This window comes from Perissodus microlepis, chromosome 20 (assembly GCF_051167445.1).
Source record: "Perissodus microlepis isolate ML-2025 ecotype Zambia chromosome 20, ASM5116744v1, whole genome shotgun sequence".
NCBI classification, from domain to species: Eukaryota; Metazoa; Chordata; class Actinopteri; order Cichliformes; family Cichlidae; genus Perissodus; species Perissodus microlepis.
The window spans coordinates 5482399-5497590 of record NC_140480.1 but is presented as its reverse complement, the minus strand read 5'-3'; the positions used below and the strand labels follow the sequence as shown (position 1 = coordinate 5497590).

The following is a 15192-nucleotide window of genomic DNA, read 5'->3' as shown; positions in this document are numbered from 1 at the left end:
CCACACCACTGTAAAAATAGCCCACAAGCATATACAATACCAAAATACTAACTGCTGTCTTATTGAAATAAAAATTAGACAAGTGAGGCATTGATGTGTGGCATCTCACTAATCCCGCCATCTTTTTGACATTATGAATATTATTCATGGTCAGCAGTCAGAATTAATGATGATGAAAAAACCTTCCATAAACTGTATATAGTACAGGCTCATATACACAAAAACTTGTATTTCTTCACAAATGCTGAGATATTACCTCAGTGCTCTCTAGGACATACCTGCAATTGCCCTGCCAATGTTTTTCAAAGGGTAAATAATCTTGAAGCTTCACAGATCTTACAGAGCTGCTGAATAATGCATGCTCAAAATTACAGTTGTTGCGATAGCCGCCTCAGTTGTATCACCGCACCCTCTCTCTCTCCTATTGATCACGGCCCATAATTCCCTCTGTCTAAAAAGCGGGATGTCACAGGAAAGACTCCGATAGGATATTCTGCTTTGTCATCCTTGGGAGAGAAAAAAATGAGTCCCTCTGTCTGCAGTCGCACTGCAAGTGAAAATTGCACACTCCACCAACCCAAGGATACGAGCTTTGGAAATAATGCCTGTGGAAAAGCCTGAAATAACACTCGGAATACATACATACCTCTGCTTTGGTGATTCTCTGTGTTGAACCATCCTCATTGCTTGGTTTACTACACATTACTTGTGTCCACGGTTTTCTACAACCCTCAGCAGGATGAAGTCCATAAACAAAGCCATTATTTATGACTGTGGGCAGCTCACGACCAGTTCAAGTGAACATGGAAGCTCCGCAGTTTATTTAAAAAGACCAACTGATGATGATGATATAGCTTGAAAAATAGCTCAAATCCAACTAATTCCCATAAAATATAAATGATTTTCATGATGTTTGACCTTGTTTTTATTTGTTTGTGTCAAAAACATTTCAATAACATGTATTTTGCACTTTTTTTTTAAATGCACAGTAAGCTTCCTCTTGAAATGCCTGAAATTAAAAGGACTGTGTGGTAAAACATGGGGTGGCTTTTATTGTGAAGCATTCACTGCAGAAGCAGTGGGTTTTTTTGTTTGTTTGGGGGAGATTAGCAGTGAAAGGTATTTGACCAAACTGAAAAGAAAAAAATTGCAACCATTTTCAGAATCTTTTTATTTATCTTTAATAAATGTTTTAATAATAATTGTAGGAAACTGCATGAAGGATTGGAACTCCTCAGCAAAATAACCAACCCCCTTCACTGTGCTCTGCTGTTGTGTGGAAATCGGCTTGCACTGCGCAGCAATTATTGATCGACTTCTTTACTAATACTGTGAGTTTGTTCGGTTGTCTTGTAAACCGATACAGTACTAGTTCTTCTGTTGTATTCTGACAAATCAACTGCTTGCAGGGATTGTTTTCTGCCTCCAGAATTGCCTTCTGTTGTAGCTACCACAAACCACCGGTACTGCTAAGGGATCATTTTAACTATGACTTTGACTGTGCTTAGACATTTCAAGTTGCTAATAAAAGAAACTTATTTATGTACTGTCGTTTCTGATACAATTACCAAAAACAATAAAGAAGTCTTTTGATTTAAGCCTTTCAACTATTACATCAGATTTTTAAAATTGCATTTTTCTCAGTAACAATGCTGGAGATTTACAAACCTACCTACCTGTTGACAACACATGTAATACTTCGTCTTCTTCTTCTTTTGGCCTTTAGGAGTCGCCACAGTGGATCAGCTGCCCCCATCTCAGCCTATCTCTAGCATCTTCTTCTGCCACAACAGTCCTCTACATGTCCTCCTTCACAACATCCAAAAGCGATGGTCTGCGATGGTCCTATTTTCCCCCTGTCTAGTAGCTCCATCTTCAGTATTCTTTGTCCAGCATGTCCAGTATCCCTCCTCTGCACATGTCCAAACCATACATCACATCAGGTCTCACTTCTATCTTGTAAACCTTCCCTTTCACTCTTGCTGCAAGAGTATCCTTCAGACACAAATCGCCCTTTGCACTTGTCTTCATCCACTCCACCCTGCCTCCACCCTCTACTTCATCTCTTTCGCACACTATCTCTTCTTTCGAAGGCGTCCATTTTTTTCACTCTCCCTGTGTTTATACACCACTTTGCATTTAATCATTTGTTACTATTAATTTCTGTTTCCCTTTTAAAAGGGAGTTTGTCCGTCCCACTATTCCTTCACCAAGTTATTGCAATTTGGTGCCATATAAATAAAACTGAAGCAAATTGAATTGAGTCCACCTCCCTCCCTCTCATTCACATGTATTCTGTCTTTCTACGTCTGACTTTAATTCCTCCTTCCTACAGAACATACCTGCACCTCCACAAAGACTCCTGCCGGCTCTCGTCTGTTAACCTGTACCCACGTTTAATTTAGGAAACATTTTATGCCGTATGTTCTTCCAGACACAACCACTCCCATATATCCCAATACAGATATAGTACTACAGGTGCTGAATCCACTGAAAAGTTTTCCCTTTACTCTGCAGAACACAAGAGAGCACGACATCAAGTTTCTCCCTGATAGAATTGTGATTTTACGATCTGCTGTGTTGTTTTCTGATTACACTCCCCACTGTGTCATGGATGCCTTCCAAAAACTTTATATACCACTGAGCTACCTACTGTCTGGGGAGACAGAAACACATGGTCCTTCAATAAAAGATAATAGAAGTGACAATAAGATTTACCATCTTCATTCATCTTGTTCATTACCATCTTCAGGATACTGGAAAAAAGCCAAACCACAAACCCTCAAAGCCCACCAGGTATTCTGGAATAACGCTTATGTGAGGCAGCTGGTAATTCATTACATGTAATAGGATGCTACAGTGTAGTTGTGCTTCAGGGCTACTACTTATTCAGTCTTTGATAAGAGATATAAAACCTATTCCTTATAAGTTTCTCTGTGAAAGAAGCTTAAAGTAAAAACTCTGAAGAAGGGCTTCTATAACAAATACACCAGATGGACAATAAATCCAGTATAGAGGATGCTTACACAATAAAATAAAAATACTTCTATATAAATATATACTTTCATTCTCTGTGTGTGGTGCCTGAGATCAGTGTCACCATAGAAGCTCTTTTTCTCTCAGACTGCAGTGGAAGGCGAAAATTGGTCTCTAAGGACAAAAGTAGCATTAATATACTGTAACTTTAAAAAGGTGTCGAGGTACGGTGAAGTAACTTTTTTGAATGCGTGGCCCCGTTGAGGTGTTATTAGCCACATAAATGTCAAGCAAGTGCCTTCCCGTGGAGCTTTGATCCATGTCTGAACATGCTGCCTCTTTGCAGGAATCATAACAAATTAATGATTACACCACGTAGATGTGAGAGTGGGGCTCTTTACTGGGGCGAGAAGAGCTCACAGGGCAATGAGATCAATAATAGTCTATGAACAGCTCATGACCCTTCGTTCCCTTTTAAGCTTCACTCCCTTGATAAGGTCTGTTGGCTTCCTATCATTACTTTGCGTGCTGTTATCAATGTGGAGTCACCAAAACAGCGTGATCATTAGATGTTTATACACATTTTACTTTTTTCCTTTGCGGGAACAAATATAGAGGAGGAAAAAAAATGACTGACTGGCTGAAAATTGCTGTCCCAACGAGCAAAGATCCATCCAAATACAGCAAACGACATATAGAAAAGAGTGAATTTCACACTCCGCCTTCTATAGAGGCAAATTAGGCTCCATCACAGCTGAATAAGTATGATGGGAAAGCACAGTGAGAGGCTTTCTAGTAATCGTGCATGTCAGGAGAGATTTCTCTCAGGCAGAAAATATGGAGTTAAGAAGAAGAGTGAAGTGCAGATAAATGAGGTAGGCAAGGCTTGATGGATTCCAGAGGAGGATGACTGACCACTAATTGAGGAAGAGGCGCCCCTGTTGTGTCTTACTGCATGTCGCTGAGACAGTGTAGGGCAAATTAGGTTTCTCTGAAGACATACAGGAGATATAAGGCGTGATGGAGTATAATGGAGGCAAATGAAATGAGGTGATTTAGACTGAAAGATGAAGAGGATGCAGCTCCTTAGGGGAGCTTGCAACCACTGGAGTGTAAAACGTTATAAGAACTTAGGTATTATGAGTGCCGACAAGTCAAACTTCTTATCATAGGCTGTAGAGATGTCAAATCCAACAGCGCAGGTAAAGTTTGACATGGAGGCCGATTTCACCAAGTTCACGCTATGTGAACATCGGAGGATGAGCCATGAATATGTCATTGAATGTGTACGCTTGTATGTGTATGGAGTGAATGTCAAAAAGTCAGGTTTATTTCTGTTGTCTCCAAAACAAATGTGGGATTCTGTCACAGTTTGAGGGGTTTTGTAATCCTCTTGTTAGCCATTTTTGGTTCCAAACACTGCTTCGGTTTCTAAAATGAACCAAACGCTGAGGGACCACTGATTGTTAAAAATGTTTTAAATTCTACCAGCTCCATTAAAATGATCAGTATCCATGAAAAAGAGGATTTATGAGGTTTAGTGGAATTAGATGTTAGCAGGAAATTAGCAACCTAGCTTCCACTTAAAGATAATATATAGTGTTTTTACTGAATAATTTCTAAAAAAAAAAACAAACAAAAAAAAAAAAACCCCAAAACCAAAAATACAAATCTTCTGTAACTTTGCAAGTAAACAAGGAAGAAAAAATGAAATAGCAGCAAAATATGGAGAGCTAGGGAAGTTGGATTAGCTGACATATAATGATGGTGATTTCTGTGCCTTCCTCTGTTGTCTGGGTATGGCTCTGTGCTCCATATCTATCCATTACTTCCTGAAGAGTCTTTTTTTGTGTGGCTTGTGTTTTCCTTTCCTCCTTTTGTTCTTTTTCCAGCCCTCATTAATGTCTGATTGAGTTCACCTGTTCCTGATTACCCTTCTCTCCCAGATGAGTATTCAGGCTGTGTACCTTCCTCTAGTCTTTTTCAGTTCACCAAAATGCCATTCTTCTGCCTAGTGTTTCCCTTTATGTTCCCACAATCTATCAGTGATTACCATAAAATATTATCAGTATCAAATACATGATCTGTAAGTATACCAGAGCATACTGACACCTGGCTTATGTCCTCCACATCACAAAGTGTTTTGCTAAACAATAAATCTTTTTCTGGATGGTTTGCTCTAATTCCCATTCTGAAGATGCATGCTGCTGTCATTTCAAGCTCTGTTACATCCAAAACATTACAAATTATCCGCAAGAAGCAAGGTAAAGAGAAGGCGCAAGTTTGTCAAAGCAATAACATCTAGTACCACTGAGCTTGTATCCTAGAAGTGTTTGAAAGGTGCCTTCAAGGGAGATCACATCATTATAATAAATGTTGTAATAATGAAAAACACATTAAAAAGAATAGAAAACCCAGTAAACACATAGTACCCATCTGTGCTCATTGCACAAGTATGTGACTGTGTGTGTACGGGGCATGCGGTTGAATTCTCAGTGGTAAACATAGCATGCAAAAGGATCAAGTAGTAATCAGTAATCAGCCTGTGTTGAAGGGAATTGAAGGAACCGAATATGCAGCCTTTTCTGTTCGTGTTCCAGCAGGATGTAGGAGTCAATTGTGTGATTATGTCTGGCCAAATGATGCCTTTTGCACCAGTTTTATTTGCCATTTTCATTCATTGTGATCTTTCTCAGTTTCACAGTGAATTGCGATATTAAAGAGCAGCACAACTGGGAGGGTGAAATGGAAATCACACATGTATTGGGCATTGGGCATTACCCCTGGGATGTAACATTAATACACATGTAACATGCCTGCATGGGTACCATAGTGGTTAGGACTGTTTCCTCATCCTCCTGGGGTCGAATCCACAATTGAATAGTTCTCTGTCTCTCTGTGTTAGCTTTGCAACGGACTGGTAACTGTCCAGCGTGTACCCCACCTCTCGCCCTACATCTGCTACCCACACACAAAAAGCTCAAACTCAGCAGATTAGAAATAACTAATATGAACACAGTATCAGCTATTAAAAAAAAAAAAAAAACAAGATAATGTTTTTTATTAATTTGAGCATTGGGCCTTTTAGATGTTGTTTTCCTATTAGATCAGATCTTAGATGGAAGTATATGGTTCTAAATATTTTACTTAATGAAAACCTTATTTATTATTATGTGTGAATTTGTTCGTATGTCTGTCCTGATTTTTGGGGCAGCACAGTGATGTGTTAATTATTTTTGTTACTTCAGGCAGAGCACAAAAGCTCATTATCAGTGTGTGTTTGAAAGGAGCAATAACAATGAATGGGGCCATTGTGCAGAAGTCGGCTTTCACTGGGTGTATGCATGCATATTTTATTTAACTTCTATGACTCTTCAGATTTGCCTATATGGAAGTATCTCACTATTTTGAAAACATGGAAAATAAATTTAGGTCTGAGCAGAAGGAACAGCCATTGTTAGCACGCTATGTACTAAGGACAAATTAAAGGAGAATGTAACATAAAGCAGTGCAGTAAGGTTTTAGGTCACCATGATATACCAGAAGAACTACAGTGTTCTTTGGCATTTACTATACAAGTCTCTCTGTAAGGGATAAAATCCACTATTTCTAAAGATAATCTCTCATTTGGCATTTTATTCATAATAGTGATTATAAAAGTGTTGGATTGAAAGTGTAATTGTGAAGATCATAGCATGTGATTCACATCATTTTCATATGCCTGGAACTCACCACCTTCGCAAGGATAAAAATGTTTCCTCACAGAGCACCATAACAACTTGATTAGTGCTGATTAGTGACCTTTCGCTTCCTGGAAGAAAGTGGACTTAAACATGCTAGCAAATTACCGAGCTTGCAGCTCCCATCACTAAAGAAATCAAGTATTCATTTGCTATGCTGTTGGTGTACGTTACAAATCCACGCACCCACTTGTCAAGAACAGGGTGAAGCTTGACTCATATATTATATACTCCATATCGCCAAAAGTATTAATTCATCCATCCAGATGTTCCAATCACTTGCTATCAGTCGCGTTGAAATATTCCTCAATCAACTGTTAGTGTTATTATAACAAAGTTGAAGCAACTGAAATGAAAGCAGCTCAGCAGAGGCTCATAATGTGCAGAGGTCACCAACTTGCTGCAGAGTCAGTCACTACAGGACCTCCAAACTTCATGTGGCCCTCAGATTAGCCTACGAACAGTGAGTAGAGATCTTCATGGAATGGGTTCCCATGGTCAAGCAGATGCATCCAAGCCTTACAACACCAAGCACAATGCTAAGTGTCGGATGCAGTGGTCACTCGACTCTAGAGCAGTGGAGACGAGTTCTTTGTAGTGACAAAACACGCACAAAGCCAAGTCCAAAAAGACATGAATGAGCGAGTTTGGTGTGGAAGAACTTGACTGGTCTACACAGAGTCCTCACCTCAACTCAATAGAACACCTGTGGGATGTGGGAAGAATAAGTCAGGCATCCTTTTCCAGCATCAGTCTCTGATCTCATAAATGCCCTTCTGGAAGAATAGTAAAAAATTCCCATGAACAAATCCCTAACCCTTGTAGAAAGCCTCCCCAAAAGAAACTGAAATTAAAACTGTTATAGCTGCAAAGGGTTCGCTGACATCCTCTTAGATCCTGTGGATTAAGAATGGGATATCACTCAAATTCATATCTGTGCACTTTTGGAAAAATACTCTATATGAGCTATTGTCATTATGTTGAAGTAAACGTTAACAAATGTTCTTGCTGACAGTATGCTCAGCATGTCACTTTAATCACTGTTCATGCTGAAATACAAGCCAGCTGAGCGGTGTTTGTGGCTGAAGCTCCTGCCATCTGTGCCACAACAATGTATCCTCTTCCAAAGTCACTAAAGAGCTTTTCCCCCTTGCCACAATTTAATTCCTGCCACAGAGCGTGATTTGATGTTAACTGCTTAATTGTACCGTGGCGTGCACCTGTGTGGCAGAACCTGCAATTATTGTTTCTTCACTCATTTATTCAGGATTTTCTTTTAATTTTCCTCCACCATCAGCAAGTTGTTTTAGCACTGTTGCTAAAGCTTGTTTTCAAGTACAATATGTGACATTACTTTAAATTAGCAAGGCGAACCTAATGCACCCACAGAAACATTTCCCCTGTTAGACACAGTATTAATGAAGTTCATCTGTAACTGTGTTTTGGGCTCAAAGAAAAGTACTTACACCTGTCTTTCGTGCATCTTTCCACAATTCAGTCTGTGCTCATTAGATTTATTGTCGCAACCAGAGACCAAATGCAAGCAGCAGACTTAAAATGTGATGGGTAGGTGGCAGTCAGGTCAGGTCGACATGGGATTGAGGAAAATTTGCACAGTCATTGGCAACACATCTGGAAAAACACATTTGCCAGACAACAGTCACTGCCTCCATCAAAATAGTTAAGAAAAATAAATGCTACAGCTCCTCTAGTGAGACAGTAATGTCCCCACAACTCATCACTTCTTTATCATGGTTATTACACCACAGGGATCTTCACTGACCCACTTACATCTCATCGTTCAAACTTTAAGCCCAGTAACGTTTATTATGAGATTGCTTTTTTCTTTTTCCTTTTCTTTTTTGACATTTAAAGACTTCCATGTTAGTGGTCCAGTTAAATTACTTGACACGTACAACAGGATCAAAAGCCCTAATGCATCTTATGCGGCCCCAGTGTGTTATGCAAATAGAAGTGTTTTAATGAAGGCATCATGAATAATTCAGGAGTGGTGTTCCACAACAAATACACCGCGGGAGCAAATTCTCAGAAAAAAAAAAAGAAAGGATTGCTTTGGAAAAATAAAAAGTGAAGTATCTCTGGCTTTCGCTTCATATCCACAACTGCTCATCACTTTCTTATTAACAAATGTCAGCAAATGGAAATAACTCATTTAACTGCTTTGTAAAGTGCAACAGATGCACTCGCTGCATCCACTCAGTTTTTCTCTCGCTGCCACAGGCCTTTTTTTAGCATTAATTTAAAAAAAAATGAATGTAAGGGCAAGGCTTCAGACTCAATTTGTCTTTTTGCAGTGTTGCTTGTATAATACCAGAGTGTGATTACTGCCTGCAAAGCAAAGAAAAGAGGGACGCTCTCCAAGCGAACTGAATGATTATTAACAAGCTGCTGGCGTCCTAAATATAACACCAAAAATATCAACATTCAAACAAGAACAAATTTTAAAAAAGACATGTTTGTTTTACCTGTGCTAGTTAACGGCTTGGCTTAGCTGGACAACAAATGCTTAAACCATGTGACGTGGCTGTGTCACATGGTTCCAGCAGGCTATTGTGTACGGATTGTCTTTGATGCCAAGTTGTTGCCTTGACAGCCCTGAGCTAAGCAAGAAAGGTGAGAATTATTCTCCATCCACACAGGACTTAGAAGTCTCTTATCTAATACTCCAGCTGTAATCAAGATGAAATCCTTCTCTGGATCAAACTCAGGACATGTTGACCTAAAATGACCGAGGCCGTGTTCTTTAATTTCAAATTCCACTTCGTCATGCTCTGTTGTTTTTTAATGTGTTGTCATTATCTAAACGACAGCCAGTGTGAGCATCATTTTCTGCATCTCCACCCACTGCCACTTCGCTGTCGCTCACAGTGATGCAGACGCACCGCAAATGAATATCTCAATGTCCACTATGACCCGTGCAGATGTCTCTGCCAAAGCGCCCCCCTGGTCACTGACTTTGTAATCATATTACTAATGCATGTCTCATTAGTTTGTGCCAAGGCTGAGTGTCTCTGCTTCCTCCTGCTCTTCTCATCCTCTCTCTCTCTCTCTCTCTCTCACACACACACACACACACACACACACACACACAAAACCACACACAACCATCTAGTCAATTGCTGGCTGGCATTTGAGAGTGTCTGGGCTTGCATCTAAAGCAGTTTACTGGGGAAATAATAGCCCTCTAAATGGATTCTCTGTATGCAGAATCATCCCATTCTATTTGAATTCTGGTGAGACAAATTAAATTTTGCCAGGTGAGTCTTGCACCATGTTGAGATGACAAAAGAATGAGAGGCAGGGGAGGAAAAGCTAAATTAGACAAGAGTTCTGGGTGCGACTGTGACAGATCTTGTTTGAGATATCGATGCATTTAGATTTGATTTATTTTCGTTCTTTCAAAAGTGAAATCAATAGATGGTATGTGTTAGGAAACTTAATGAAAGACTGAGAGAGAGACAGACAAAATGCATCTTCAACTATTCCCATTAGTTTCTTGAAAGCGTGTCGAAACAATGACTTGCTCCACAGCTGTTCTTTTTGTCTCCTGTTAGTTTGCATTGGATTTTGGTAAAGCAGTAAGCATCCCACATCCTCCTTAAAAAAATTCCGACCTGGGGAAGGCCATTACAGAAAATATTACACTGTCATTTGTCATGAGCTGTCTATCTTAACTACTTTTCTCCCCCTGCACTGTTGCTGAAAAATGCTTGAGTGAAAGTAATGTTGCCAAGGAACCTTCAACGCTCGCCCACCTTTCTTTACTTTTAACCATTTTCTCAAGCAAACCTCTCACAGATTGAACATGCAAACTTTTATGTGTTGCTTTAAATAGGCCCGACTGGATCTAATGCTGAGTTAACTCCTGATATTGATCCCATGGAAAAAGCTTTAAGTGCATTCCTTCAAAACAAAAAAGGCCTTCCTTAAGCGCATCTTCAGAAACAACTGTCACTACTGCCCTTTCCGTGAACCACACAGCGTTCAATATTGATGAGATCATTCTTTTTCACTTGGTTTTTGTAGCATAACTGCAATATGTGGCACCCCGAGAAAACGACTTGTTTTCGCACAGCATCCTGTCCTTGCAGCGTCAGTCGGTTTAAAGTTGGTACCATGCCGAGACAAAAACACGCAGCATGCATGAGCATACTATCAATTTCCTCCCACCAGGCAGTTTCCAAGGCACTTGGCCTAAATATCAACTCCAGTCAAATCGACTGAAAGGGTGATCTATAAGTTTGTGTGTGAGTGTGCTGCACTCTCCAGTGATAACAACAGCAAAATGCTTTACAGCAAGTACTGGCAGTCCTTTGAACGAGGATTTGAACGATACTAACGGCCTGACCTCTAATCGTTCCAAAACAGAGCTATTATAACTTTATTTGCAAGGGTCACTTCTAGGTCCTCAAAATAGATTTAGTAAAGCCCAAAAAAAGGAAAAAAAGCTGGCTGTGTGACACTCGGAAGAGCTTTGACTAGAATAATCTTCTGTTGTTGTTTAGAGGCTTTAACGTTTCACTGAGAAAGCAATTTTAAAACGGATGAGGGTGTAATCCCTGACAATACTGGGATTATCTCTTTAAATGACCTTTATCTTGCCATGAGCATAGAGTGCTTTTCAACTCCACTATCCCAAGTCTGGTTTGATTACAACATGAATGCCTGTTTAAAATCACAAGGCTGTGGACAGGCTATATAGCTGCATGGAACCTGTGCATTCAAAAGGAAAGATAAGGGCATCGGGTGTATTTCAGAGATATGTAACAAGCCAAGTGGAACACTGCTCCAAAATAATAATAATAGAAAAGTTTACTAAATGCTCAGTTTGTGACTTACAAAAATGTGTAACTACTACCCATCTCGCTGTCTTATGAATTTTAAACTCACATTTGAAGCTGTTGATTTTTTTTAGTTACTTATTTTTTGATTTTGAAACAAACAAATATGGTAAATACAGAAGAAAGCTGTTGGCTGTTTTTTTTCTTCTTCTTTTGAACAGCTCAAAAATAACAGAGTGAAGCAGAGGGGTAGCTGGGCTGAGTGATTTAAAGAGGCTCCCACCAAATGACAGATTAGTCGATCATCTCCCGTCTTCGTTAGTTGGAATTTCTGCCTCATCAAAGGTGCAACATTTTCCCCTCAGAACTTGAAGGGAAGTGCAAGTATCGCTTTGGTTCAGATAATTGGAGCCTTGGGACCTGGTACAGTAATGGGAAAGAGATTGACTAAAAACTTGACTATATTTCACAACTAAACTTTCTACCACATCTTGTGTTGTTTTTAAGTCTAACGCTCTCTTTATTATCCACTGTTCTTTTCTCATGTTCTTTAGTACGTGTGCAAATGTTTGTCTTTAATATATTTTAAATAGTTGCAGTTCTATATGTATAGTAGGGCTGCCATGATTAGTCGACTAGTCACGATTACGTCGACTATCAAAATCGTCGACGACTGATTTAATAGTCGACACGTCGTTTGAAGCTTTGTAAGATCCCAAAAGACGCAGGAATTAGTAGGATTTAAGAGTGTAATAACGTACTGAAACAGAAGATGGCAGCACTGCATGTACAAGGATGCCAGCTGCCGTTAAACGCCGAAGAAGAAGAAACTGTGTCCCAGAATTCATAGCGCGGCCCTGCTCAGTTTCCAACAATGGCGGCAGCTAGTTAGTTTTAATGTTACTCTTATTATTCTTTCTGGGCCACAAAATAAACGTTTAACATATTTTCAGACGAGAATGTAACTGTGTAAACCTCAAATATCTGCTCAGTTTATCAAGACACCACATATTTTCAAAAGCACTCCGACGTTTTCAGAGACGTCTGTTACCCACTAGCTCGTTAGCTAGCCGGGGGCAAGGCTCACTAGAGCGTTTTCAAACCCGCCGCCGTCTTTCGCTACTCAGGTTAAACATGATATATAAGTCACTTAGATAACTTAAAAATGTTATTGTTTGGCATTTTTCAGTATTTTATTTGTTCCTGAGTAAATCGGTTTCGGCTGAGATTAAAGTTATAGTTTTTACACAGCTGAATAAACGTCAAGCAGACAACTGATTATCAGAAGTGTGAAATGCTCGAGAATATACTCCGGTGTCCTGTTATATTTTAGATAGCAAGGAGCAGACGGCTGAGTTTATTAAACTCCACCGAAACAATCTGCAAACTTCATTAAAATTTAATAAACTATCATGTCTTTATTTTTAGTTAGCACATACTTTAAACACTTAAAGCTGTAAGCTAATGATAGTTATATAAGAGCAGATGCATGCTGGTGCAATAAGCTGTATGTTTTACGTTCAATGGATGCATGATCTGATTAGTCGACTAATCGCAAAAATAATCGGTGACTAGTCGACTATCAAAATAATCGTTTGTGGCAGCCCTAAAGTATAGGTATGTATTTCTCTGAAATACAAAGTGATATGCTTTCCACAAGCATCTCCTTTAGTTTTCAAATGGTCTTTGTACCTTAAGAGGGTTCAAAGGTTAATCTTGCACCTAAAAATGAGCATCTAACCAAAGAAACCTTTAGCACTGCTGTATCCCAGTTTTCTTAGTTCTGCTTATCGAATAGGTCAAATTTCAACTTTATTTGAGTTATGTTCCTAATGAATATTTTAGCAACACGCATTATGCATGTGGCGATTTGCAGCACGTACTGCAGAGATAACGGGAAAAATATTGTGGGGATTTAGAGTGTGTTTGACCTTTCATAAAGTCGAGCTTAATTCAGCTGTGAGTGTATCATTTTTCAGTGTTGCTTTGTGAACGAAATTTCACAAAGAATGGGTTTCCATGATGTATTTCCATCCCTCGTCCAATGAGAGGACATCTCTCTTCAACTTCAACGGGATTTTTTCTAAGTTGCCAAAAATGAACTGATGCTGATGAGTCATTGCACCAAGTGGAAAAAGAAGAGAATGTACCTGACATTAAGAATTTGACAGGGGAAAAAAAGTCTTGCTTCCCGGTAATTCTTCGAGGATGTAGAGTGATTCATCCTGTTATATCCTGGATATTTAAGGCACATAACTGAAAAAGTCCCAAAAAATTACAAATAGGTTTATGACAAATTGTTGTACTTGTGAGTGCTGAGGGCTTGGGGTGAAACCTTTTTTTTTTAAACTTCATGATTGCGCTCCACTGCAAATGCAAGAAGATAACTCATCTGTCTTTCTAAAAACGAATAAATGCTGCTGAAACATTTGTCTGTTTGATATATAAAAGCAAGAAAACACACGTTTGATATCTTGACACAAAAAGAACATCAACATTTTGATTATAAAAAAATTACAAATGATTGACTTTGACATTTGCATATTAACAACCAAACTGTACAGTAAAAGAACAGTATTGTAATCATAAGAGTGATTCTGTCTTCAATAAATACGACACCCTGCCTTGAACTATACAGCATGAATATGTAAACATGCTGCAAACACATAAGCATATCTACTGTATGTGTTAGTTTCATCTGCTGTGTAAAAAAATGTTTTGACGTTTAAATGCACACTTACTCTGTGGAAAGTGATTTATCTTATGCCTTTGTTACAGTAAAAAACAAAAAAAATGAACAATGTAGATGTAAAACTGTGGCTGAAAGGTTAAAAACACTTCATCATTAATAAAATTATCAAACTTTAAAATCTTACATTAATCACTTTTCATACAGGATGTACAAAAACACACTTTCCCCCCTTTTTTCTTACCATTAAAGGCTGTGGGCAAAACTTCTACCCGCTTTTAAACTTTTTTGCTTGAGTCAGTTCCCTTATTTGGCTGTTTGAGCTTTACTGAATGTTGGGAATCTGAATGAAAAAGTATCCTGAAAGGATCTCAAGTAGAAGTCAGTTCAGCTGGAGCTCGGCTTTTATACGTTCACAAGACTGGGTCCGTTGGGCTCGCTAACAGAGCCTCTATGCCTGTGTCCAGAGTACTCCCCAATAAATGAGCCGTCCTCATTGAACTCTCTTCCACCGTCTGCATAGTCGCCTAGGGTGTATCTGCTGACACTGTCCCCAGTTGCATCATCTCCTTTCAGGGAACACAGGCTACCGCCCTTCAGTGGCTTTTCATCGCTGTCGCTGTCATTAAGAAGAACAGAGAAGGATGGCTGAGGTCAGCGGTGCAGTGGGTAAAATAAACTTGTGGTATAGCACATCAAACAGTTTTGAGCGCAAAACATGTCGCCTTAAGAGGCCATCTTTGACACGAGCACACTGCACACTATGTATTTCACACGAAATTAAAAGCTACACACACAAACACCAGCAAACAGAGAATAATCAGCACATATAGACTGCCAAATACTGCCAAATACCAGCAAGTTCTTATGGTTTCAATACATCACTAGAGGCAGTAGGCAGGGGTGGATCCAGCGGCTGCACAGCAGCAAAGGGAGCACAAGGGAGGCAGGAACGGGTTGCTACAATCACTTCACTAATTGCTAA

At 39.3% G+C, this 15192-nt stretch overlaps 1 protein-coding gene and 1 long non-coding RNA gene across 9 annotated transcripts in view; one reads left to right on the top strand and one right to left on the bottom strand.

The window, feature by feature from the left end:
* LOC146363915 (uncharacterized) overlaps positions 1–2666 on the top strand; it is a 40317-nt gene extending 37651 nt beyond the window's left edge. Inside the window, exons 3-4 of the long non-coding RNA XR_014798969.1 lie at positions 1209–1331; positions 1727–2666. This is a non-coding gene — a long non-coding RNA (uncharacterized LOC146363915). The remainder of the gene's footprint in view (positions 1–1208; positions 1332–1726) is intronic.
* An 11326-nt stretch (positions 2667–13992) lies between these two features.
* chl1a (cell adhesion molecule L1-like a) overlaps positions 13993–15192 on the bottom strand; it is a 48683-nt gene continuing 47483 nt past the window's right edge. For 6 of the 8 annotated variants that reach the window (XM_084916668.1, XM_084916674.1, XM_084916666.1 and 3 more), the window contains one exon: positions 13993–14826. In XM_084916668.1, the coding sequence (XP_084772794.1) occupies positions 14613–14826 (214 nt within the window). In that variant the 3' untranslated portion in view covers positions 13993–14612. The remainder of the gene's footprint in view (positions 14827–15192) is intronic. The other 2 variants (XM_084916671.1, XM_084916672.1) reach the window with 1 other exon arrangement.